General features: G+C 46.0%; 1 protein-coding gene across 1 annotated transcript in view; it reads right to left on the reverse strand.

The window, feature by feature from the left end:
• The window catches only part of ADAM12 (ADAM metallopeptidase domain 12), a 329043-nt gene that overhangs the window by 61057 nt on the left and 240458 nt on the right, over positions 1 to 27528 (reverse strand). Inside the window, exons 10-11 of the mRNA XM_022568471.2 lie at positions 24026 to 24174; positions 2561 to 2738 (exon numbers count right to left, since the gene is read on the reverse strand). Of these exons, the coding sequence (XP_022424179.2) occupies positions 2561 to 2738; positions 24026 to 24174 (327 nt within the window). The remainder of the gene's footprint in view (positions 1 to 2560; positions 2739 to 24025; positions 24175 to 27528) is intronic.

Here is a 27528-nt window from a genome sequence, read left to right on the forward strand (position 1 = left end):
TGATGCATTTATTAGTTTAGTACTCAATAGAGAAGTTCAGCAGAGCCAACGAACACTAAGTCTCCGAAGAAGAAAGAGTAATGAATGAAGTCATTAGAGAATTCTCAGCAAATGCCCTAATTGTCATTCTTGGGGTGTAGGTAGTAGACAGAGATTCTTAATCACAATGAACTGGGGTTAAGACAATAATGCACCTTCTTGAAAACAGTGGCCGTTATCTCTGGGAGCAAGGGAACAGAAACTGGTTCCAGTCATGAGCTGGGGCAGTTGTTCTGACCCCGTTTACTCACTGATGTGGTGACACTGGAGGTCTTTATGGTCCAGGGGATACGCAGGCCAATATGAAACAAAGGCATGATGGATATTTCCAGGGCCTGAGCACTGAGTGGGGGGTAAAGAACCCAGGTTCATAGGTCTGACTAAAAGTTTTGGTCAGCTTGGAAACTGGGAAATGGGCTTTCATACCCTCAGACACAGTCTGAGCTTAAGCTTTAAAAAGAAGTTTAAAAGAAAAATGAAAGAAAACTATGAATTGAGGCAAAAGGCTTGCCTGCGACTTTGATTTCTTGGAAGAAAGAACTTTGGATGATGAGAACGAGAGTTCTCTTCAGATAGCAAGAACTTCTCTTATTAAATAAGGACCCTAAGCACAGAAATATACAGTTGGGAGTTACATGGAGGGAGAACACGGCTCTTACGTAAGCAAAGAGTTTGAGTTCTTCAAAGCTGTCCTGCAATGAGCTGCCTGGAGAGACAGTAAACACCCTGGGAAAGCTGAGTGACTTCCTGATGGAGGTAAAAAAGAGAAGACCACGACATCAGGCTGGCGACTTTCAGGCACTCGAGCGTTTGCTGACGTGATGGTGGCGGTGGTGATGCTAGTGGTGGGGTTGGTGGTGATGGCGGTGACAGCAGTGGTGATGATGGTGGGGTGGTGGTGGACATGTTAACAGTGGTGACGGGGAGGGTGGCAGGGATGCTGGTGGCAGTGCTGGCATATGGAATAAATGATTGCTAATAGAGTCATTCCAAACCTGAGAGTTCATGGCTCCAGGAAGAGCTGTCAAATTTATTTAGATTAACAAACAATTACAAGGAGTTCAGATAAAAGATAACCATTTCAAAGTCAACATGACCTCTCCTGAGAAACAGGAGTAATTTAAACTAATTGTTTTTTTCTTTAAGCAATTAGAAAAAGTCTCCAAGCAATTTCCGCTTTGCATAACCCATCCCATGACGGTTTTAAGTTTTCCTCTGCTAATCTGAAAAAGAGTTTCTGTTAGGACTTAGGACTTTGTTCCTGCATAGTAACCATTCTCTACGCACTGTGAGCAAAACTGAACGCCACTGTGGACAGCGCTGTGACCTTGGATGAATCCTGATTTGGGCAAGGGCACAAAAACATTTGATCAAACCACCTTTGCAATCCCCATCCCCTAGGACTTATGTTCACTCCCAATATTCCTACAGAAATGGTCAGATGGAGACCAGGATCATTCCTGCTGATGTGGGAAAGCTCAGGGACTTGGAGATTGGACATGATGAAGGTTCTATAACCAGTTGTTTGTTTGATGAACACAGGAATTTGAGGGATGTCCCAGAGTCTCAGCACAAGTTCCCTTCCATCCCCGAATCCCCCTTTCAGAGTACCCCTCCCAGGCACGCTCTTCCTAAGGCCTCATCAAGCCAGTTTGTGAATTTAGCTAAGCCCATCTTGAACTTGACTACCGCTGCAGCTTGCACAAGCTCTCAGGGAGGGACTCCCACAGGGAGACAGCCTGCTATACAAATGACTGGCTTTGATTTATTCTAAACCAACCTCCTTCAAGTTTTGAGGGGGTACTTCTTTCACCAGTTGGCCTCACTGCGTCCTGTCTTTCTCTTTCCTTCCCAAGATTATTCAGAGATTTAAAAATGGCTGTTAGAATTTTGATCTTGATTAACTTTATCTTGGGCCCTACAGAAATGAGAAAATGTCCTGACACTGGCTGGAAAACAGGGTTAAATATGCCTTTTGCTGGATAAAAATGTTCCCCGCTTTCACTTATTTCTTCTGAAAGCTAAGAAGCAGACAGGCCGGAGCCTGGGCGCCTCAGGTCGTCCATACAGAGGAAGCTGCGGCAGCAGGAGCAGAATTTCAACTCGGGAAGAAGCTCTTGGTTAAAAATGAACGCTGCTTATTCAAATTCCCCTCGGGTGCACACCTTACAGAGAGAAAGACTTGGTACTTATTAGCCATTTGAAGCCAGCATTCCAAGGCTTTCTTCTCTGTCAAACTCAAAGCTAAACGCTTTTTCGTTGTCCTCATCCTGCCTACGCTACCGCGTCCTTCAACAGAGAAGATTCTTTATCTTTTTAAACCAGTGATACAACTTACTCTATGCAATACTTAAAATTCAAGAAGGCCACCCTGGCTTATGAAGTTTGTCCAAGGTGGCCATGTAGGAGTTTTCCATCCTGCATTTCTAGTACTTTCATTCTACCGCACAATTCCTTCAGGTTCTTGCTTCTTGGCCCAGCCGCGAACGCGAGGCCAACATTCTGGAAACGTCTGTCTCACCTCCGGTTCGCCACAGTCACACTCCTCTCCTTCTTCGACATATCCGTTGCCGCACTTCTGGCCCCCGAGGGACTGCGTCACTTCCGGCAGGTTAAAGAGGCACATACCCATGCCCTTCTCCAGGCTGGCCGCCAGGTCCTTCCTGCTACAGCTGCTGAATGCCATGGGGAACGGGTACCTGCAGGGAAGAGCCAGGACGTCAGTCGCCAGGGCACTGAAAGGCCTCACGCATCCTTCTCGTGCAGCTGTGCGTGGCACCCACGGGCACCATCTGCCTGGGTGGCCACTGTTAGTCTCTGTGAACAAAGGCTTGAGCGGTGTAAAATGAGGCACCTTCGACTACGCCCCGAGGTCCAATCCTGCAGAGTTCCAACACCACTGATGAGGAAGCGCTTTATCCAAAAAGAAATGACCTTTGGAGGGTTTTCAAATCAACAACTTTACATTGTGTCTCGTTACAGACATCATTGATAGTTCTGTGTGAAATGATATAATGGAAAGTGAATGCTTAGGATCTGTAGCTTGTAATATGAACACTATGTTCATATTGGAGAGTACAGAGATGAGAAAAGTACATTTAAGTCTTTAAGCCATTTTGAGTTTATTTTTGTGTATGGTGTGAGGGAGTGCTCTAACTTCATTGATCAGAAAGGCCATCATCAAAAAGTCTACAAATAATAAATGCTGGAGAGGGTGTGGAGAAAAGGGAACCCTCCTACACTGTTGGTGGGAACATAAGCTGATACAGCCACTATGGAGAACAGTATGGAGATTCCTCAAAAAACTAAAAATAGAGTTACCATATGATCCTGCAATCCCATTCCTGGGCATATATCCAGAAAAGATGAAAACCAATTCAAAAAGATACGTGCACCCCAATTTTCATAGCAGCACTATTTACAAAAGCCAAGACATGGAAGCAACCTAAGTGTCCATCGACAGATGAGCGGATAAAGAAGATGTGGTACATATATATTGACATATACAATGGAATAGTACTCGGCCATAAAAAAGAATAATGCCATTTGCAGCTACATGGATGGACCTAGAGATTATCATACTAAGTGAAGTGAGTCAGACAGAAAGACAGATATCATCTGATATCACTTATACTTGGAATCTAAAAAATGATACAAATGAACTTATTTACAAAACGGAAACAGATTCAGACACAGAAAACAAATTTATGGTTACCAAAGGGGAAAGGCAGGGGGAGATAAAGTAGGAGTTTGGGATTAGCAGATACAAATTACTATATATAAAATAGATAAACAACAAGGACCTACTGTAGAGCACAGGGAACTATATTCGATATCTTGTAATAACCTGTAAGTGAAAAGAATCTGAAAAAGTATATGTAACTGAATCACTGTGCTGTACACTAGAAACTAACGTAACATTGTAAATCAACTGTACTTCAGTTAAAAAGAAAATAATAAAGGCAATCATTATCCCGAGGGTGGGGGAAGGTACAAATGACTGAGCTTATCAACTCCACGGCTTCACAGACACAATCCCCATAGTGGGTCAGGGCCGGCTGATACTGGTTTGGGCCTATAAAGGGCAAACCACTGTCTCCCCAGGCACAGCTCTAAGAGAATGGAGGTGGTCAGAAGTGCAGGTCCTGCCCTTGCCTCGAAAACCAGGGCTACATATGGATGTGGCCAAGTTGGCCAACTTCCCTGCAGAGCTTGTGCTCCCCCTTCCATGGTCCAGAGGGGCTGTACCACCCACCTTGCTCCTGGGTGGGCTGTGTGATAATTCTTGGTGATGGAATTAGCAGAGGGGAAATGACATGCGTCACTTCTGGCTGAAGGTAGTTAAGTAGCTGTTCCTTCCTCTCCCCTGCTGCCAGCTGTGCTCAGACCAGTCCAACGTCCTAGGAGGGGGACGAGCCAGACACAGCACCTGGTCCTGACTCACTGATAGCACAGAGCTCCATGGCGTCACATGCAAGGGAAACACATCTCTATGATGGTAAGCCCCTGGAAATTAGGGGTTTGTTTCCCACGGCAGCTAGTGGTCCCTAACGTATATAAAGCATCTGACTCTCTTTTACGAATGCGCTTTCCCAGGTCTTAGGCAGCGATTACCATAAGGGCTAAGCACACCAGAAAGCCAGGTTTTATTACTTGGTGAGGAAGCAGGACTTGCTGACCAGCAAGCCCAGGCACCCTCTCCCATGAAGACAGGATGACATTATAATTGGATCCCAATCAATTGGCCAAACCAACACGTGCTGCTAGATTTCCCTGAAGACCGCAGACTAGCCACCATTCAATGATTGAGTCTGGCAATACTTCAAGATCATGATGAGTTCCAGGGCCAAACGGGTAACGCTGCACCATCTCCCCACGTGTTTCCTATCAAGCTCAGGTTATTAACTCTGAAGTAGAATGCTAATCTACAAGTAAATTAGTACATGCAAGTCTTGCTCTTGGATACAAAGACAGTAAACCAGGACTTCGCTGTAGTGCTGTAACAAGGTTCCTTTCGAAATCTCTGTAACTTTCCGGGCAGACAGATGGATTGTTCCTGGTATCGAAAGTGACACTGAATAGCTTCAGATGATAAGCCACAAGAAAAAGTGTAATTTTGCCCATTTGAAGAGCTTTGTGTTGAAAAGATGACAGTACATCACACAGGGAATTGAGAGCAGTACTTCTCTTTGCAGTGGAAGAAATGGAAACTTCTCCAGTGTAAGCATTTCCCAGGACGGCTCTATCTCAAGGCCTGACCCAGGAGACTAAACCTCATTCTCCCTCAATGATACCCAACCAGGTGCTGTGATGAGCTCTGACCAGTTCATTCTGGGAGGGCACTGATTTCTAGAAAATGTTAAATTAGGAAGGACACAAGGATAAATCGTAAGCCTCGGGAATGGTTTATAAGCAAGATTAACAGCAGTTTATAGCAAGATTAACAGAAGCCAGGTGAAAGAGGGGTATCAATCACCCTGCTTCCCAAGTGAGAAGATGCCCACGAGCGTCCAGGGATTAGAGGGCTGAAACCAGCTCCAGGAACAGCTCCGATGAGCCCTCCCATCTCACTGTCTTTCAAAACAACAAATACATTTTGGGTTTTGGGGGGGATTGACATTAAAAAAAAAAAAAGGGATAGATGGGCTTCCCTGGTGGCACAGTGGTTGACAGTCCGCCTGCCGATTCAGGGGACACGGGTTCGTGCCCCGGTCCGGGAAGATCCCACATGCCGCGGAGCGGCTGGGCCCGTGAGCCATGGCCGCTGAGACTGCGTGTCCGGAGCCTGTGCTCTGCAACGGGAGAGGCCACAACAGTGAGAGGCCCGCGTACCGCAAAAAAAAAAAAAAGGATAGAAACAAGATGAATGAGATCAGTTTAAGTCCAGGATTTAAAATTCAGAGTATTTGGGAGAGGAGAACAGATCAACTGTTAGCAAAAAAAAAGACTCTTTTCGTGTCTGTGCTGGATGTGGTCAGACAGAAGTCGAGTTATCTGCGTAATGATACATTTCTAGTTCTCTTAGTTTTTTCCTATTCTGTTGAAGGACAAACCCCAGGTGCTTTTAAAGTTCTCTCCCATTTAGAATCATCCACCCAATTCACAGCTTTCCAGCCTTGATCCGAGGAACAGCGTCCAGGCGCGAATTCCTCGAGGTGCCTCTGCTGTAACAACAAAGCAGCAATGTTCTCCTCAGATGCCAAACGAGGTGTGGATGAGTTCACCGACACTGAAACTGATCCTTGTTCACCGTCACTCACAACACAGGGCCGGGCCTCGCACCGTGTAACCCGATTTCACCAGCAGGACGCCTGCCTTCAAAGTCAGTATAATTAAAACCTCCAGCAGCTGCCGGCCATGGCTCACAGCTCCTGCGCCCAAAGCACATGCGAATAGGTCCTCTCTCCCTGCAATCTGGGCCTTTCTGACTCGCTCAGAGGGACCCCGGGGAGGCCCCTTGGGAAGGCCAGCGACCCTTCCCCACACCTTCCTGCCCTCTCTGTGAGCTGGACTGGTCAACATTCCCACCTCTACGTGAGGATGGAGAAACACCTCTGCCATCCTCCACGACCTCTCTTGATGACAAACGGCAATGTGTCCGAGGAGCATTTTATACCTGCAGAGTATCTTTACTGCATTCATCCTTTCATGATTTCTCATCATGGAGAACAGATGACTATTTCCCTCTGACAGAATATTCCTAAGCCCTATTTGGGCATTTAGGGAAAGTCAGGCTTTTAGAGGAAGAAAAGCAGAGTAACCTGTCACTCATCATTCAATTATTCTGCAAATATTTATTCAATACGTACTATGTTCCAGGCATTGTTCTAGGCTTTGGGGAGATGGAATGAATAAAACATACACAAATCCTGGCTGTGGTGGAGCTTGCAACTAGTGGGGCAGACGAATACAGAAGATAAGGGAATCAATTACCTATTAGCAAGGAATGAGCATTAAAGAGAAAAGTAAGACAGGTCAGGGGGAGACGATGTGCGAGGTGCTGACCTTTTAGGGAAGGTGGTCAGGGAAGACTTCATGGAGGGGAAGGCATTTGCGGCTCTCACCAGAAGGATGTGAGGGAACAAGTTGGAAGAACATCCGGAGGAAGAACGTTCCAGGCAGAGGGAGGAGCCTGTGCAAAGGCACGTGGGCAGGCGTGACTGGCCTCGAGGACTTTGTTCAGCAGAAAGCAGCAGGCTCTTCTGTCAGTAACACACACCCAGAGGGGCGACCCCCTCCCCAGAGAAGACCCTAAGCCCTTGGAGGTCAGGCTGATGGCAAAAGACTACCATGGAGCATCATTAAATGGGGGAGGGGAGCTTTGCCCTGCATGGACCAAGCACTGATAATGGCTAAAGGTAAAGGTACTTTTCATAAGAATTTCAAACTCTTATTCCCCCACACTTTTTTTTTTTTTTTTTGCGGTATGCGGGCCTCTCACTGCTGTGGCCTCTCCCATTGCGGAGCAACAGGCTCCGGACGCGCAGGCTCAGCGGCCATGGCTCACGGGCCTAGCCGATCCGCGGCATGTGGGATCTTCCTGGACCGGTGCACGAACCCATGTCCCCTGCATTGGCAGGCGGACTCTCAACCACTGCGCCACCAGGGAAGCCCAAGCAAACTAATTTTGATGGACAAGCAAGGGTCTGCCCATCATCTCCCTTCTGCTGGGATCATCTTGGTTGATCGGTGTGTAGGAAGGAAGGAGAGAGTAACTAAAATCTATATCTAAACCGATGGCCCTCCCTCAGTAAGCAGAATTCAGTGATCTAAAATGATTTCATGCAAATCAAAACTCCACTGAGATGCCACCTCACGCCAGTCAGAATGGCCATCATTAAAAAGTCTACAGAAAACAAATACTGGAGAGGGTGTGGAGAAAAGGAAGCCCTCCTACACTGTTGGTGGGAATGTAAGCTGGTGTAGTCACTATGGAGAACAGTACGGAGGTTTCTCAAAAAACTAAAAACAGAGTTGCCATAGGATCAAACAATCCCACCCCTGGGCATATATCCAGACAAAACTATAATTCAAAAAGATACTTGCACCCCTATGGTCATAGCAGCACTATTCACAACAGCCAGGACCTGGAAACAACCTAAATGTCCATCGACAGATGAATGGATAGAGATGTGGTACGTATACACAATGGAATATTACTCAGCCATAGTAAAGAATGAAATAATGCCATTTGCAGGAACATGAATGGACCTAGAGATTACCATACTAAGTGAAGTAAGTCAGAAAGACAAATACCATAGGATATCACTTATACGTGTAATCTAAAATATGACACAAATGAACTAATCTATGAAACAGAAAGACTCACAGAGAACAGACTTGTAGTTGCCAAGGGGAAGGGGGGTGGGGGAGGGATGGAGTGGGAGTTCGGGGTTAGCAGATGCAAACTATTATGTAGAGAATGGATAAACAACAAGGTCCTTCTGTATTAGCACAGGGAACTATATTCAATATCCTGAGATAAACCAGAATGGGAAAGAACATAAAAAAGAATGTATGAATATGTTTAACTGAATCACTTTGCTGTACAGCAGAAATTATCATTGTAAATCAACTATGTTTCAATGAAAAATAAATAAAATGATTTCAAATCTCAAGAGATAAGGGAATTTTATGATACCAAATATCAGAGTCCTGTAATTACAATAGAATCCTAATTTACACATATTTGAACACCTTTTACAATACACCTAAGTGGTCACTGGTTGCACAGTGCCTAGTGCACAAGAGACGTCGCTAATTGTTGGCTTAAGGACTCAATGAGCAGTTCATTGGTTTGCATGAAAAATGGGCCAGTGGACCTCGAACAAGACATGGAATCCACTCCCCAGCACAGTGTCAGGATCCACAGACAGGATCTATCAGCACAATGCTTATTCAGACTGCTACTTCTCCAATTTGCCCACACGAAAGAACGCCTCCAGGGACATGCTTGCTCATCAACCCTGCTTCCCAGATACCAACTCTGCTTCTGAATTTTTTTTTTTTTTTTTTTTTTGCGGTATGCGGCCTCTCACTGTTGCGGCCTCTCCCGTTGCGGAGCACAGGCTCCGGACGTGCAGGCTCAGCGGCCACGGCTCACGCGCCCAGCCGCTCCGTGGCATGTGGGATCTTCCCGGACCGGGGCACGAACCCGCGTCCCCTGCATCGGCAGGCGGACTCCCAACCACTGCGCCACCAGGGAAGCCCGCTTCTGAACTTTTGATGATAGCAGAATGAAACTTTTGGGATAGTATGTTCACTCCTCCTTCATTCATCTACTCACTCACTGGAGAAGTAATTATTATATTTAAAGCTCTGAGGAGGATCCTATGATGATTAAAATATGGCCCCAACCCTTCCCACTCTCTCCTTGCTGGACCTTTGCCAAGGGAACTATTGGACACACCTACTCCCCACACTGCCTCTCCATCCCTATAAATATTAGAAATACAATACATTCACATACATAAATGCATCATGCATATTTATTCACATACAGAAATTATATAAAATATATAAACATATATAATTATATTGAACTGATGATATACACTATACATACTTGTTTGGAATAACTATTTGAGAGCCTGCTTTAAGCTAGATACGATGGGTACTTTTTCATAGTAATATTTTCTTCTTCTTTATACTTTCTTTTTAAATTTACATTTTAAAACAACACAAGGAGATAGGTATTGTTATTCCCATTTTGCAAATGAGGTGAAGGCACTTGTTTAAGAGTTCTCAGGGGATGGCAGAGACTGGGTCTGATCCCAAGTTCAGTTATTTACAAAACTTATGTTCTTCACTACAGATATCATTTACAGCCCTGGATCACCTGCAGTAAAACTCTTGAAACATTGACAGTGATCAATACAGCCTTGATGTGCTTATTTACATACGAAGGAGGCATCCTTCCATCACTCAAACCACCTGCCTGGATCAGGGCCCCTCAAAGTGTGGTCCCAGCTTCAGCATCACCTGGCAACCTACCAGAAATGCAAACGACCTGCCGCCTGAGAAAAAATCGGGGGTGGGGTCCAGCAACTGTTTTAACAAGCTCTCCAGGTGATTTCATTTTAAATTGAGGTAAAATTCACATAACATAAATTCACCGCTTAAAAATATATAATCCCTCAGCTTTTAGTACATTCACAGTGTTATGCAACCATCACCACTAATTCCAGAACCTTTTCCTGAGCCCCCAAAACAAACCTCATCCCGTGAAGCAGTCACCCCTCATCCCCTCTCCCCCCGAGTCCCTGTCAACCACTAATCTGTTTTCTGTCTCTCTGGATCTGCCTAGTCCAGACATTTCATATAAATGGAATCATCCAATATGTGACCTTTTATGTCTGGCTTCTGTCACTCAGCATGAAGGTTCATCCACGTTGTGGCACTATTAGTACTTCACTTATTTCAATGACTAATATTCCCTTGTAAGTAAGACTACACCACAATTTGTTTATCTATTCATTAGTTGATGGTCCAGGTGATTTATCAAATTATCAAAATTAACGCTTGGGAACAACTGACCTCAGTTTAAAATTCAAATGTTGTAAAGATCATATATGGACAAATCCACACCTATTTGTGTGAACAATAAGAAATGCAAACTAGGTGCATTACAGGTCAGCTTTCTTGCACTTAAACTAGAAATAGTTCTCTTTTCCCCTGTGGTTCCATTTTCTAAGAAAAACTCAAGGTACAGCGTTTTGAAACCTCATCTGATTGTAGGCATGTGCTAGAAATTCCAAGAGAATCTGTCTCACAAAGCCAAATTCAAAACACAAATGAATTTTTCAAATATCTTTGTGTTAGAGCAGGTTAACTGATTTATCATCGCACTCTGTATTAATTAAGGTACCAGCAAAGGTTCTGACTGTGAACAGAAAGGTGTTTCTGTTCTTAAGTTCCTTCCACTTGTTTCAAACTCCAAAGTGCGATACTTCTGCCTTCCTTTGGCTCATTTTGTTCCTTTCTTATTTCATAGCTTTATTCCCTGGACTGTTAATGAAAAGAACATTGAATTGGGCCATACAGTTGCTCATGACATTGCAGATCCCGTGTAGCCCATGGTCGGTAGTTTAAAAAGAAAAGCCTCAGTTTCTTCTACAGTTTTCGGCAAACTCATCACAACGTGCTTTTTAACGTTTCATAAATTATCCCAAATATGCCAGGACAAGCAGCTAATTGAATTGACATATAGCAGCGACAGGCTGGTGCAAAGCAATAAAATTCGAGAATTATTCAGAAAAGAACCCCCTTTGCATGATACGTTCCCTTGGCAACAAGAATGCTTTAAAATGATTATACCTAGGACCCAGAAAAAAGTGCTGCTTTCAGCTCACGGGCAGAGAATTTCTTGCAGACACCTCACCAGGGTGCCTGGCTCCTGTTCAGATGTGACCTCTTTAGTTAGACGCATCTGCCTTTTTTCCTAATATTTACCAACCAAGGACATTTGCAGGCAAGTTTACCATGCTGAATACAAGGTTAGAAATAAAAAGCCGATGAAATAAACCACCAGGTGATTTTGGAAAACACACACACACACACCACTTTTCAAAAGAGGAATGCCACTTATGGCTTCCCACCGTAAATGCAGTCACAGCTTAATATTTCAGCCCGTCACCAAGTTGCCAAGTAAAACATTATTAGGGGTTACTTTTACTTTGACAAATCTGCAGTCGGAAAATTCTTTTCTTGTAGGAGCCTATTGTGCATCTCACGGCTGTATTCTTGGGGGTGAATCATACCAAGCCCATTTATCAATCTTGACAGTGGAAGTCGGGAGTTATCTGCCTTGCAAAAGCTCTCAGGGAATTATCTTTGCTTGTTGGCAATTAGGCAGCTAGGGAAAGCAGCTGCAAGCAGGCTGGATTCACCGGGGCTGCAGGTCACACTGTTCTTGATGTTTCCTTTGACCGCCCTGCCTCATTAAGAACTGTGTGCTGGGTCCCAAAGAATCCAGGTTCCTCAGCTCCAAGCTCTGGTGGGCGGGGGTCGGGGGACCACAGCCCGCACGCAGATTGCAGCAAAGAAAGGCAAGTGACCGGAGGAAGAAGGATGGAACAGTCTGGGCATCTGCTGAGGACAGCTTGGAGCTGACATAACCGTGTGACAGGAAAAGCCAACGTTGCAGAAAACCAGGGATGGGAAGCCATCCAGATTTCTCTGCTTAGATCGATTGAAAAAAACAAAAAAACACCTCACATCCTCTACAGCTGGTAAATGATCAGATAGTAAAGGGATAACTGGTTTGGGGAAATATGTTGCTGACATTCCGCCTCCCACTGATTTCTTCTTGCAGACTGAGATGGAGTTTTATTTTCTCCTGACAGTGGAAGTGACAGAGGCAGCAGGCCTGGGAGGCTACTGTCGATCGGGGCGCATGGCACAGAGCAGCTGGAGAAGAATCGAAACTGGAAGACTAAGTATGGGCACCCCATCTATTAAAACTAAAGCTCAGTTTTAAAACCAAGCCTCAGTTTTCACACCTGCAGGCCGGGAATAATAACTACCTTGACCGCTGAGGGAGAGAACAAATGAGCTTCAAACACAAATGGGAAAGTCTCTGGTTAACTTCAAAGATGCCAGCTGCCAATACTTGCCTGAAAAAGATGTGTGTCTCTTCCTTATTTAGAGGCGCTGTTTTGGCTATTTCAAATTACAGTTTGCCAGGGCCTTGCACATTCTAGGGCTTAGAAACATTTTCCAATACGGTGCAGAATTTATTACAATTGTAGCCAAAATGTAGCAATCTTTAAACTGTAAAACCACAAGTACAAGTCAACTAGAGAGAAGGGTGATTCAGGAGGCAAAGGAATGATCAAGCAGTTAATAGGATCCCTCCATCTAATACATACGTGGTGTTGAAGACTCTGCTCATCCTGCAAGGGCCGAGCCATCTCTAGCTCAGCCAGAACATGGGCTTAGGAAGCATAAACAACCAACAACCGACACAAACAAACAAACAAAGACGCTGTTTACATGACTGCTACCCTCCATGCCGCTGGCTGTGGTGGCTCTGAGTTGTTGGAACTTTTTCCAAAGGACTTTCCCAAAGCTCTGGTGACATAAGCACCCTGCACGTATTCTTCTGCACCCTTCCTCCACAGCCAAGCTGCTAGGCGGGGGCTCGGAGGGAAATGTGGCCACAGACAGACCAGACCCGCCCTCCGTTCTCTGACAGCGCGACCTACTGACTCTTCATCGCTAAATCTGCAACCAGCCTGAAGAGCTTTTCCAAAAACAAACAATAACACACAGTTCAGGGCCAAGTTCTACGCATTCCTAGATCCTCCAGGAGCACAAGACTCACACTGTCACCATCTTCTCTTCCTAGGGGAACGCAGGGCCCACGGACACCAATGGGTGCAAGAAGTCTTGGTTGGGATGGATTTGCTCGGCCAAGTGTTAACCCCGAAGTTCTCGGGCCATCTTGAGAAAAACCGTTAGGTTTTTCACAATTACGCCCTGGAATAAAAGCTTGCAGTCACCACGCACAGAATTTAGGAGTGACCCAGAGGCACGTCCTGTTAGGGCAGGCAGTAGTGTCTGCACCCGTGGCAACTGGCCTGGTGGTCAGCAGCCTGGCAGGACTGAGGTGCAGCCCAAGGTCACCCCGTTTCAGGGGATTTTGACTTCATCTCGTCCTGCACATCCAGGATAATGAGTAAAAATATTAACAGCACTTACCATTCTTGAGCAAGGGCCTGCTGTGGACCAGAAGCCTGCTGGGCATCCTTGCTCACCGACTGCCCGGTGAGTCAGATTGTATCATTCCTATTTTACAGATGAGGAAACTGAGGCACAGAGCACTTAGACACCTTGCCACAGTCTTCTGGTTCCAGGGTCAGGACTGAAAACCCAGCCTCCTGACCTGAAGGCCTGTGTTTTCCCTCTGCAGCCACGCTGCCTCAAGGGCAGTCAGGAGGCCTCCGGCAGTCTCAAGTGTGACGGGGCACAAATGGCCCGGAGCCAGCATCAGTATTCAGGAAGAGGGTAGTGGTCCAGGAATCTCTGGCTCCCTGGAGTCGGGTGCAGGTAACAGTGGAGCCCTCGGTCCTGCCGGCTCCTCGGAGGGCACCGTCGAGCACCTCCCTGAACGGCTTTGAAGCCAGGAGAAATGGCGGCCGGAAACCGGGATTTATGGAGCACACCTGCGGCCCCGCACACACCTGCGGGAGGTTGTGAGCTCACGCGGGTCTCAACAAGCTGCGGGCAGAGGGAACCGTCGCCCACCGGGACAGCACGGGACTCTGCCGGAGGACTTTCCCGGGCATGCTCGGAGGTGGATGTGAACCGAGTCCCACTCCACCCGGCCAAGGGTGCCCGGCGTGACCCTGAACACGCGGGTTCACTCGACATAACGGAACCCCGGCGGAACCCACAGGAATGGAAAGTGACTGCATTAGGACCAAACGCTTGACCCCCGTGGGCTGCCAGATGGGCCGCAGACGGCGAGGCAAACCACCGGGCCAGGAGCGAATGATCAAAAATGTCCTTAGAGGACATTTCCATTGTTAATAGCAAACACCTGGGGCCCAGAATGGAGCCATCTGTGGCACGTTATAATTCATGTCTTTAACACGTGAACTTTGACCTCGGCTCCAACTCCCCGGAAACCAATTATAGTGTAAATGTAATTTCTCAGAATTTTTAATAAAGAAGGAGACCAACGAGGCCCTGGTCGGTTGAGAGGTGCACAGGCGGCCTCTAGGCGTTATCAGAAAGACTTTTTGGGGCTTCCCTGGTGGCGCAGTGGTTGCGAGTCCGCCTGCCGATGCAGGGGACACGGGTTCGTGCCCCGGTCCGGGAAAATCCCACATGCCGCGGAGCGGCTGGGCCCGGGAGCCATGGCCGCTGGGCCTGCGCGTCCGGAGCCTGTGCTCCGCGGCGGGAGGGGCCGCAACAGTGAGAGGCCCGCGTACAGCAAAAAGAAAAAAAAAGAAAGTAGACCTTTTGCTTCTGTGCTCTGACAGCTGTTTCCTCCCGAGCCCAGTCCCTAAAGTCAGGGGACTCAGGGCAGGGCACCAGCACCCCACTAAAGGAGCCCAGCCCATCAGAGGCAGTGTCTCAGACTGGCTTCTCAGCTTCATCACAGGAAGAGGCCGCTGTCTCTGCGTGGGGCTAGTCGGGGATGAGGTTCTGGCAGACATAAACAGATTCAGGGGTTAACAGAGGGCAGTTTACACAGCAAGATAGCTCCGCCCTCTCCTCCTGCCCCAGGAGACAGACCTGTATAGGTCATGCCCATTGCATCTGCTGACTCTGCAAGTCTGCAACACTTTTAATCAAACATGATAGGAAAAGTGGTCATGGTAGATACTTCCAAGCCACCCAACGAGGGCTGAAGTCTTTTTGGCCCTGTTCTTACCTCACTGAGCTCCTGATGCTGGGCTGGCCATCAGGTCAGCCTGAAACTCAAGAGCCACGAAGACTGGCACCCATGTCCCGGTTCCCCTCCCGCTGCCCCGGGGGATTGGGAACCAAAGGTTCCTTTCCTCACAGGGGCCAGGGTATAGGCCAGAGGCAGGAGCCAGAGGCTGTGGGCTGATCATCTTGAGTCTGGCCCTGACCAACCGTGGGGCCTCTGGCCTTTCTGAACCTCAGTTTTCTCATCTGTATGATGGAGGAGATTGTATCTGCCCTTTCCTCTTAGAACTGTGACAGTTAAATGAGAAAGGAGATGTGAAAGTTTTTTGTAAACTGGAGAGTAATCTGTGAGGTCTACAGGGTCTTATTCTTACAACTACTTTTAGTTTTTATATTTTTAACTTCCCACCTCCTGCTTTAGCTAAATTAAGCCCAGGCTTGCAGGAGAAGCCACTTATAGAAGAAGTCCACCTTTTGAAAGTAAATTGCTCCTTGGTCTCCATGGAGTTAAAAAAAAAACAAAAAACAATGGCCTCAGCCTCCTATTTACCTGGGGTTTCTCAGTCCTTATTCTTTTTTATTTTGCTTTCGTTTTTCTCTTTATTGTATTGTTTCTGTTCTTGTGAGTTACCGTAACTCCATTGTAGATGATGTGGAATATACAATAAATGAAAATGGCCATGCTACAGCAAATGCTATAGTATAAAAGACAATGGTCTCAGAATCTTCTCCTTAGAAGTTTAGCCATTACATGAAAGGTGAAATGTGGCTGCACACATCTGATTGTGCTGGAGTCACCATCCATCTGTTCATCCACCCAGCCGCCCACTACCATTTATCCATCTGCTGTCAGCTCACTCAATCATCCACCCATCTACTCATCCATCATCCATCCATCCACCCACTCACCCTCCCATCCATCCATCCATCCATCCATCCATCCATCCATCCATCCATCCTTTCAGTCAAGAAGAATTTACTGAAATCTACTATATGTTCCAGGTGCTGGGGCTTCAGCAATGAACAAAACACAAAATTCCTGACCTAGTAGAGCTTAAAGCGGGCCCTTCTGAATACTGTTGGTCACAGACAGGCCCAGAATTTACCCTTGACCTCACTCTGTGGCCTCTGTGCCAAAAGTCCTGGGGAAAGGAGGAAGCCGTGTGTGTGTGTGTGTGTGTGTGTGTGTGTGTAAGTGGGGAGGGATTGGCAGAATTTCAGCGGCAATGTTTTCACACATGTTCTACCACAAATAAAATGCTGGATTAACGAGCAATGACAGGAAATAATTCTCTGCTGTTGTAACCTAAGTTGAAGGAGATTTGCAGAACTAAATGGCTTAAAAATGGGCCAGCCTTCCTGCTTCCCAGAAGTCACACAGGGACAAAGCTCTGTACTGAGAAGGCTTCAGTTCCTGCCTGCAGCCCGAACACGGCAAGTACAGCCGAGGTGACCTCCACATGGTAAGGACCCCCGGGAGGCAGGATGGCACGGCCGCCCCAATCTCAGCCTCAGTCTGGACCACGGAGCTCCCTCGAAGCCTGCGGTGGGAAGCCAGCACATCTTTCTCTGACTAATAACCCAGTGATAGATGCCCTTCTCCTCTTCCTGAGGCTTACAGCTGCTGCACATTTTTGAGATAATAGGAAGGTGGAAAGTCAGAGGCTTGGCTCCTGGTGACTCAGCCTAACGTCTTGGGGCTTACACTTGGGTAGTTTTTTTTTTTTTTTTTTTTTTTTTTTTGCCGTACGTGGGCCTCTCACTATTGTGGCCTCTGCCGTTGCAGAGCACAGGCTCCGGATGCACAGGTTCAGCGGCCATGGCTCACGGACCCAGCCGCTCTGCGGCATGTGGGATCTTCCCGGACCGGGGCACGAACCCGCGTCCCCTGCATCGGCAGGCGGACTCTCAACCACTGCGCCACCAGGGAAGCCCAACTTGGGTAGTTTTGCAAACGTAAGCAATTCATTTAACTTTCTGCTCCTCAGCCTTAAAATGGGTATAACCACACCCAGCTCACACCGCTGACTGGTGAAAGATACATTCCCAGTAATCTCTAGGGTCAAAGTCAAGTCTGCCTCCATTCACTTCCCCCAAACTGGATATTCAGGGAGCAGTGCTATGTGGACCAGTCTCCATAGCTTGACCTCTGTTTTGCATCCAGCTTAAGAGGAGAGGACATTCTACCATGCCCTTGGGCAGTGACTTTTACCATCCCGACTCTGCATTAATTGCAGACAAACTCCTTCATTTTCCAGTGAGCAATATCTAATCCTACAGAGAGGAAATAAGAACATGGTCTGTATCGAGGGGTCCTCTTGAACTGCTGTCAGGAATATCTCCTGCCAGTTCATTTCCCCCTTATCGTCATGTCGGTAAGTGGTCATCTCAGTTACTCTAGCTGGATAGTTACATTGATTCTGCCCTGTAGCGTTTTAATGTTACTAGAGTGCCTCATTTTGTTGTTGTTTATTTATTTATTTTTTACTCCTTGGATAAAGATTTCCATTGTTTTCCCTACTGCACCTTGAAGAATGAAGTAAAGACTTTCTTAAACTTTTCTTTGAGAAAAAAAATTAATCACCTTCAAATGAAGAACTGATATGGGGAAACAATTTTCTCCAATCCCATGCTCGTAAAATCCCTTTATAATAAGTGTATTTCATGACCTCAGATAGATCCTCAAACTTCAAATGGGGGTGAGTTTTAATTATGTGTATTCTGCACTGATTTTCAAGAAAGCAAGTGTTTCTTGAGAGGGGATAGCCTTTCCAGATACATCGAATTTCTGTCAATTCCTACCACATCTGAAACTTGGGAACTTTTCACTGAAAAGTGCAGTTGATTTTAGTTTCCCGAATCACATTTTCAGATAGAGGCCTCCTCAAAAATAAATCCAAATTTCCTGTAACATGAGCTAGGAATTCTCGAGGAGGGTCTGCCTAACCCTATGCAATTCTTCCGGGATGGGTTCAGACTGGGCTTTGCTCCAGAATGTTCCCTGCCCACCACCCCTTCCAACCTTTGCTCCTTGTTCACAATGAATTATTGGTCATTTTTTTTTAAAGATGTGAGATGCTATTATGGTGATGTTTAAAATTTTCTCCTTATCTTTTAGAGGCACAACTGAAGTACTTAGAGATGATGTTATGATACCAAGGATTGTGTAAATAGATGAGATTAGGTGCCCCTGTGGTGAGCCCCATGGCACCCCAAAATGTCCCCTATCAGCCCTGAGCTTCCAGTCCGTAATCACCAGTTTACTTGCCTGGGATCCCTAGCACAATATAAGGGCCTAGAAATCGAGGTTCCTGCCTTTTGTGTCTGTGGCCCCGCTCGGCACCTTGGAATCTGGCACACGGGTACCCAGAAAATACAAGCTGAGTAAATGAGTGGTGTTGCTATAATTGGTCACCCATCCCTGTTTCCTGAGTTGGAGGCAGGGCCTGTGTCCTCTCAGCTTTCCTGAGAGAAGGTTGAACTTGGGTGGAGGCCATCCAGCTGTGATCCACGTCCAGACAGCTGTGCAGCAGGGAGGTATGCGATGAATGTTTCCTGAATTGAATTATACGGAATCGAATGAGCCAATTATCCACACTTCTGAGGAAGTGGAATGGCAATGCTTTCACCTTGAACGTGGTGATTTGATCTACTTGTAGATGTAGAATGCCCAACCTCAGCTGAATGTAAATTATCCACACCCCTGGTGAGCGAGCAAGCGGTAACCCTCGTTCGCTTATTTTCTCGGCCCGCAGTCTCCAGGGCGCTCTACGCACTGCCCTCCACTGTCCCCTGGCAGCCAGGCAGCACACTCTGCTTGAGAGCCGTCTGCCAGTCTGGATGAAACAAAACCCAAACAGCCCCAAGCTCTGAATCTTAGTATCAGCATGAAAACTATGGCACCAACTCCCTTCAGATATACCAGATATCTAGATCTGTATATATCTCTTCAGATATATAGAGTGTGGAAGTGCTCTTTTGTGGCTGTTGAAGTAGAGCCCTTAAAGAATCTTACTAGAGGAAAAGCAAAGTGAAATCCTAAACAGAAGAGAATCTTCGACATCAGGTCTACAAGACCGCTGAGGTGAGCGGGTGAAGCTGCGGTGTGATCCGCCCCCCGGTGTGCTAGCGCAGGCTCCTTCTTAAGGGATTCCAAGTGCCTAGTAATTACACTAAAATAAAATGAGAGTTTATATACCATTTCTTTTTTTAACAAGAAGCTCTCCCCTATTTTTTACAGACAGTAAACCCCTCAATTTGGCAAACTACAATAGCTCAGATGCTACGCCATCTTCTTAAAAGTGAAGAATTCTTAAAAGAAAACTCAGATCATGTTACTGTCCTGCCTAAAACCCTCCAATGATGGTTCCCTGCCCTGGAGACGAATCCATGTTCCTACCGCGGCGTGGACTTTGCGTGCTCTGGCCCCTCCTTTCTCTCCATTGGCATCAGTACCACTTCCCTCCAGCCCCACCCCGTTCCGATCCAGCCCCACCAGCCACTGGCTTCCCGTCAGCGATGCTCTCCCTTCTCATGGTGTCCCCCCTGCCCAAGCCCATGTCCTTCCATCTCTGCAGGCTCTCCAGCCCTCTCTTCCTGTTGGTCTTGGCTTAAACGTCATCTCCACAGAGAGGTCTCCCCCAAACCACTAATTAATGTCGGGTCCCCCAAGCCCACGTGTCTCCTTTCTATCCTCTTCCTTTTCTTCCTTCATAGCACTTCTTCCAACCTGCAGTTTTTGATTTACTGTTTTTCCAGACTGTCTTCCCCACAAGAACGCAAGTTCCATGAGGGCAAGAAAAGGGTCTGTCCTGTTCGTGGCTGAAATAACCCCAACATCTATCAAAGCAGGTGGCTCGTTTCAGGAGATGAGTTACCGTGGGTTTCCGATCCAGCTGCATCCCCTCAAGAGATGGCTCTTTGACTCTAACTCTCACAGTAAGAGAAAATTTTCCGCAAAAAAATAAAAGGGAGCTCTGAGAGTAGTTTTTGAATGTCAATACTGCCTTTTTTTTTCTACTCTAGGAAGTGACATTTACCATTATAGCAAATATTCTTTTCCCAAAGTGCTCAAATTATTCACGTTTTTCTTACTCCCATAAAAGTGGCATACTTAGTCCTCAACCCCTTGAAGACCAAATGCTCCAAGATGCTCATCAATGGATGGATTCAACTGAGTTCAATCTCCCACACGAATCCCCAGATATTGCTTTTGCCAAGGAGTAATTTCCAAGACAGGCCTTAATGTTAACGATCCAAAGACGTACAACACATTCACACACACGCAAAGACTTGCAGTAATTAATGATACAAACTGTAAGGACACCCCCGCCAACTATTCCCGTAACACGCAACTGAAGTCATGACACCCATGTTTAAAAGAATTCTCCTCCATCCTCGTAGTTTTAGGCCTTTGGGTCCAATTCGTCAACGATAGCTGTTGGTGAAACGTCAGGGTTAGGATTCTGGAATGTTTTGATAAAGAATAAACAAGGGGTATTAAGGGATGCATTTCTCTCCTTTAAACCATCTGCAACACATGGTTCTTTTCGATTCTGGGAGACTTTCGTATCGTGAAAGCAGTCCCTGATTCATCTCTTTGCAAGTCCCCTTTGGGGCTGAGACTTAAATCACATTTTTAACATTTGCCACTCATGTCTGAATCAGCAGTGGGGAGGAAGTTGGGAGGAACGTTCGGGTGTGGGCCAGTTGAAAATGAGCCGCTCACACAGACACCACGGGCACTTACATGGCACTAGAAGCGCTTTCCAGCAACTATAAGCAGGAATTCTGAAAAAACCAAAAAGCTTTTAACTCTTCAATGGTTCCAAGGTCCCTGTAAGCTAAATAATAATAATAACACCTCCATATATTTGTGGAGTGATTTACAATTTACAAAGACACGTGATCTCATTTAATCCACTCTCCCACTCTCGTGGGGACTCTATGAGGTAAGAGAATGACCACGTCGAGATAATACTGGAGATTAAAAGCAGCCTGGAAATTCTAAAATGGGTGATGGATGACTGAGATGGCCGGAACAGCTTGACCTCCTCCTTACTGTGGGCTTTTGTGATTAATTCACCCGCTTGCTTAGGAAGTTTCTTTCCATCTGAGAAAATTAAAAACACCACTCTCTGGACAGGAATGTGGGATCATAAATGAGAACCAAATAGAAAAGATTTACGTGAAAGCACAAGCTCAGCAAAAGAGGAAACTCAGAAATCGCTAATAAGGTATAAATCAAGGAAAGGCTATTAGCAAATCCTTGGTCAGAAGAAAGAAGCTTTTTAAATGATTTGCTGAGCTCTTAACAATACCATTTCTACCTATGATTTTCAAATATCTCCAGGGTAATTTGGCTTGCAGTCCTTAAACGCTGTCATGAAGACTTTCCAATTTGAAGGGATTTACACAAAACTACAGAGAGTACCAGAAAGCAATGCCTTGCTATTGTGCCTCCAGAATTGTAGGACTCTTAGGGCTGTAGGGTCTTCCGCATCTGTGCATTCTCCACAACAAAAAACACAGGGGTCAAAGGATTTGTTTAATGTGTGAACAAACAAGTGAAAGAATAGGTGGATGAATGAATGGATGGATGGATGGAATGATGAAAAGATGGACAAATGGATGGATGCGTGGATGGATGGATGGATGGAAGGAAGGAAGGAAGGACAGAAGGAAGGAAGGAAGGAAGGAAGGAAAAATAAAGACTGATCACTCATTTTACTGATAAAAACGTAAGAGCCAGAGGGGTTACTAATTTGCTTGTTTTACCAAAAACAACTAGTGTCAGAATTGAGGCTACCAGGCCTCTTCAATCCCAGTGTAGTATCCCCAATCTAGATTTTCCTCTCTTCCATTCGTCTCTTTTATCAAGAGTTGTGGAACATTAACAGTATTAACAATCCAATCTTAGTCTTTGAGAACCACTTTTGGAGGCATATAGGCTGGTATGTTTGTGCTTACTTAATAATCAGGGAGATTAAGCACAGACTGAATTTTCCGTGGCTACTTGGAGCTCATCAAGAACGAGAAAGCATGAAGACCACTCAGTTCCACGTCACCTTCCTGCCAATCTCCTCCCCAGAGATTCTGGACCCTATCTGGGCTGGTGGAATGTTGGAAACAGAAGACACCCACAGGCCCTGGCCCAACCTCACCCCCTAGGAAGGGATTCTTTGCCCCAAATACCCAACAAGCAGCTATTCTGCCCCTTCCCCGGGGTGTTTAAATGACAAGGGGCACACTACTTCTGGCAGCAGCCTGCCTCCCTTTGGGGAAGCTCCCCTCATTGAGTTTTGCAACATTTCACTTCCTGTTGGTGTTGGGCCTAAGATACTTTCACTTCCTGCTCAGGTTCTAGGCTTCTGTCATCACAGACTCAGAGAGCAAGTTCCTCTACTAGGTGTTGGTGAGTCCCTGGAATTGTGCTTAAGACAGAACCTCGAGCAAAAACAATGCACACCTGAAGGCTTTGTGCTGACGGTGGTGATGGACCGGAGAAGCAGTGCCTTGCTGGGAAAAGACGCCTTATCGAGACCAGCTCCCGTGAAATGACATGATGTGAGCCATGAAGTTCTGCCCTACAGGCCATTCAAGACGAGGCCCCCGAGGCTATTGGTTGTAAAAGCATAACCACGTTCTGTAACAATCCATCCCTCTGCCGGCACTTTTAATCCTCTTTAAGCAGGTGCCCCGCCCCCCGCGTACACCACGACCTCACAGAGGCCAGCCTTCGGGCTGCCCATGCGCACTTCCTTCTTGTTCCCAGTGCTACCTTTCAGCAAACTCAGAGAGCAGACTTGGCCTAGGAAGTGCCGTAAAGATAAAAGCACTGGGAGGGTCTCGAGGTACAAAAAAGAAGCCGGCATCATAACAAGTGCGTGTTTTCCTTCACTAGTGAAAAGCTTCCTATGTTAGCACACCATTCTAGTTTGGGAGGGGCCCGTAGAGGTGTAGGGACACAGCATAACCTGTAATCACTCCAAGTTGCATCTATTTCTACCTCCTCTGAATGCTGCAGTAATGAAACTGTCTTCCTTTTTTCCTGGGTGAATCAAGTCTAGCGTTTCAGAAAGGCATGAAATGAGGAAGAATGACATAATTTACTGAAAAGGAAAAGTCCCATCATTTAAAACTTTAAGATCTGAGAAGGGGATGTGGTATTAGAGGCGGGGACCCTACAAATCCCCAAGCTACTGACACATTTCAGCTCCACCCCAGGGCCAACCCAGAGGGAAGACGCACGTCTCCGCACGGGACCCATCTAACCGTGCCCGCTTTGCCCCGTGGCTTTACCACGCCCAGACGGAGCTGTAGGTGCGAATCAAAACCACGTGCTGGGATTGTAGGGTAATTCGCGATCTCTGAACAAAGGCAGGATCCGTGCCCACCACTTCTCAGGGAGGCGCTCAGGCCTCACGCCCTGTGCTCTGCAATCTGGGTGCTTCTCTCAGGGAAGCACGGTCCACGGAATTTCTTTCGGGAAGCTTCCATGGGCGCTCTGACTAGAAAACCAGGGAGCTCTTTGCCCAGCTGTTTCCCAATACATATTTCAAGCTGCGTCCCGACTCTCAGAGCAGCTGGAAGCATCAGTACTTGCCCGGTTGAGGGATTCATGATGCAGCCTCCTTTGTCGGCAGCCGTTCTGCAGCTACAGCCCCTCTCCAGGGTGTCATGGTTCATCCCGAAATTGTGTCCCAGCTCATGGGCCAGGGTCACAGCCGCGCCAAGGGGACTGTCTGAATGGTCCTCAAAGAAAATACAAGAGCACAATGTATAGTTCACATCTTTTTGGCCTCTTTCCCAGCCACCCCCATCCCCTCAGCCCTGGCCCCCAGATATTTATCTTTTATAAACATTTAATGGATTCCAATCTCCTACAAGGAACCAAGATAGAGCCCCATTATATAGTTCAAACTTAGAAAAAGATTTGATCTATTTTATTCAACTAGTTTGGGGCCCCCTCTGCCGAGGAATGCATTCCTCATGAATACACGTAGGATTCCTTGTGTCTTTACATGAAATAATCAAGGCAATCATTTCCCTCTCACTTCCTACAATCTCTCACAAGACACCATTCTACTGAATGAAGCAAAAAGTTGTCCAGTGTCATAGGAAGAAGCAGCTCGTTGCTTCACGGGTAATGAAAGTACCGTTTTCTCCTTGATTGAGACGATGCTGGTATAAGGTCGTTAGGGGAAGCATACTTTGAACAGTCTAAATAAGATCTGAGCAACTGTTACTGAGTATGCCTCTTGCTGTCTACTTGGTAGAGAAGGGTCCTTGGAAAATTCATAAGAATTCACCATAAAAGCTAACGACATCGAGTAATCTGTTTGAAGACTCATTGGATTAAGATCGTAATCCAGTTGTGCCTTACTCTTGCTGGCCCTTTGTTTTGTCAGGTAGACTTTGGAAATGGTTGGAGGCATCCTGGCTCTCTGACTTTTGTTCTTGGGAGTCCACTCAACCTTTTGCTTGGTTTTGGAAGGCGGGTTCTCCACCCAGCAAGCACTGCTTGGCCACCCCTAACTTAGTGGAGTGCATGCATGGCTCGGCTAAAGAGATATTAGAAATTAATTTTTAAAATATCATTACTCAACTTTAACAAACTAAAATTAGTTGATTTGCAGAAATGGTGCCCATGATTGGTGTTTCTGCAAGAGCCTGCACACCACAGAGTAATGAAGGTAACATTGAATCCTGCTTTGTGCTACCCAGGAAGGAGATAAGAGGCTACCCAAGAGGTTTCCAGGAAACAGTGACACTGTGCTTTAGAGAACGCATTATTCCTGTACAGACAATCTTTGCGGGGCCTCTTGATATAGGTGTGTTCACATAAGGTTTTATAGGCTTGTTGGCGGTTAGAGCTGTAGCTACCTTTCTTACTGGCCCTCAGTCTAAGAAAAGGGTGGCATGTCAAGGAACCAAGTTATTCTTAGAATAGATGAAATTCCTAATAAGTGACTTTGTTTAGATTTTAGTTTCCTGTTGTAGGAAGCTTCGCAAACGTGTTTCAGGAAATCGATTTTCTTCAATCTAAGAATGCTGAGGGCTGAATTTAGCATGCTTTGGCACAAAAATTCAAGGAATTCATCCTTAAAAAATGACTCTTCATCAGATTCTTTTGTATCACTGAATATCTTGGTTTTGTCTTGAATTGCCTAATTGTTTCACATTCTTTCACGCATAGGTGATTATACACAGAATGTCTCTTAAGAGACCCTGATAAACAGTTCATATTTCTAATAAGACAAAAACCTATTTCTTTATTTCTGGCGTTATCTCCAAACCTAGACTGTTTTAGTCCAGTTAGATACAAAGGCACGGCTTGAAGTGACTAAAATTAGTGATCTGTTCTATCTTGGAAAAATAGAGAAACAGTTCAGAACTCAAATTTTCAGTGTGATGTGGATTCCTGCTTCCTTGCGACGTGATTTCCTTCCTCTTAGATTTGTGAGTCCTTGAAAGAGGCACGGTCGTACGTAACACCCATGAACTCAACTTTAGAGACACAATAGGAGAAAGTCTAGACGCTTTAGATCTGGTCAAGATACTGATTTTGTTGATCTCATGAATGTTATAGAAACTAAAGGAGCTGTGGACTTTCAGCCTACGTGATGCTTCTCTTCTGTGTGGAGTAAACAAACAGTGAGCCTAAGGACGGTCTTTACTGCTGGCCGGCCCATCAAACATTTCTTATTGATTAACTTTGGTTGACTTAATTCCTATTGCAGTACATACATCTGCTTCTATTCCCCCACATTCATTTTTATCTTTTTTTTCTTTAAATAGGCTTCCCTGTCTCCTTTTAAAGAAGGAATCTTGACCAAATGCTTGCATGGAAACAGAATAAAGGACGTGAACTTTAAAAAGTTGCTTAATACCATCAGATCGGTTATAAGAACCTCTGAACACTCCACAGCTGCAGAACCTGCCATACTTATAAGGAATTCAGTTTCAGCTCTAAAAAATATTTACGCCAATTTTAAGTGGCAAAGTCAGTAGCGATGGACCATGGAACCATGAAACAGAAAATGATTCCCTCTTAAAACTTTATGGGCTGCTCTGTAAAAAGACCGTTGGGATCTGACTTGAAATGAACCTGGCATCAACAAAATCCAAACTTTCCAGTGACTTCCATGGTGGAGATCACTGGAAGGCTTCCAGGTTCAAAGGAAACCAGAGGGTAGCCCGTTGAAGCCAGAAGTCCACTGGGTGGGTGCCATCCCTCCAAACAACCTCCTCAGCCTACACATTTAGTGACTGTTTATGTTAATTACCAGCGCCACCCAGAGAAGAGGAAAATATTCATTGTGGATATTCACTAAGAAGATTAGGCTGCTGGGCAGCGCGTGGAGAGCAAATAAAAGTCAGCAGGACGCTCCTCCTTCAGCCCTTTAAGGCAATGGAATATTCACAAATGTTCTGTTTGAAAAACGTGGAGGAATTCATGGTTTCTTGGAAGGGCAAGCTTCTGTTTGTTTAACAGAGATGGTGGAATCGTCTCCGAGGACACTCCCTATCTGAGGGCCGGTGCAGAGGGGACACTCTGTTTTCCCATCAGGGGCAGTGACAGCATGGGGTGAAAACCTTTCCTTTAGTTACCTGATGAAGGGGAACCTGTCAAAGTTACCTCCCTCTTAAATTCATAAGAAACAAGTCCCCAAGAGTCTCCCCATTCTATTTCCTTTTGCAGACATATATAATATGACAAAGTGATCCTTGTAAAGCAATAAACCTAGGTCTCTGCCTTCCAAGAATAAGGTTAGTATAAAGACAGATTGGACACTGGCTAGGAGGTATGTCAAGCATTTGCAGTGGTAAATAGTTAAAAACCTCAGACTTTTGGCGATCGTGCCTGGAGGGAGAACCATCAGAAAGCCATTCTAACGGCAATATTTGGTGAGATCACAGCCCATCCCAGAAGCTGAGCGATGGGGGGAACCCCAGTGACCTGGCTCATCCCAGTGCTGGGAGGAATTCCTGGATGGAGGCGGGTGGATCAAAATCCCACTTGAAACTTTCTCTCCGCAAAAGGTGTAGACTGTCTTTCACTGGGCTGTTTTTACACACTCAGCCTTCCTGTGTGCGGCTTGATGT

This window comes from Delphinapterus leucas, chromosome 16, assembly GCF_059928025.1.
Source record: "Delphinapterus leucas isolate spDelLeu-1000000601 "Yukka" chromosome 16, BTC_Dleu_Yukka2, whole genome shotgun sequence".
Lineage (NCBI taxonomy): Eukaryota > Metazoa > Chordata > Mammalia > Artiodactyla > Monodontidae > Delphinapterus > Delphinapterus leucas.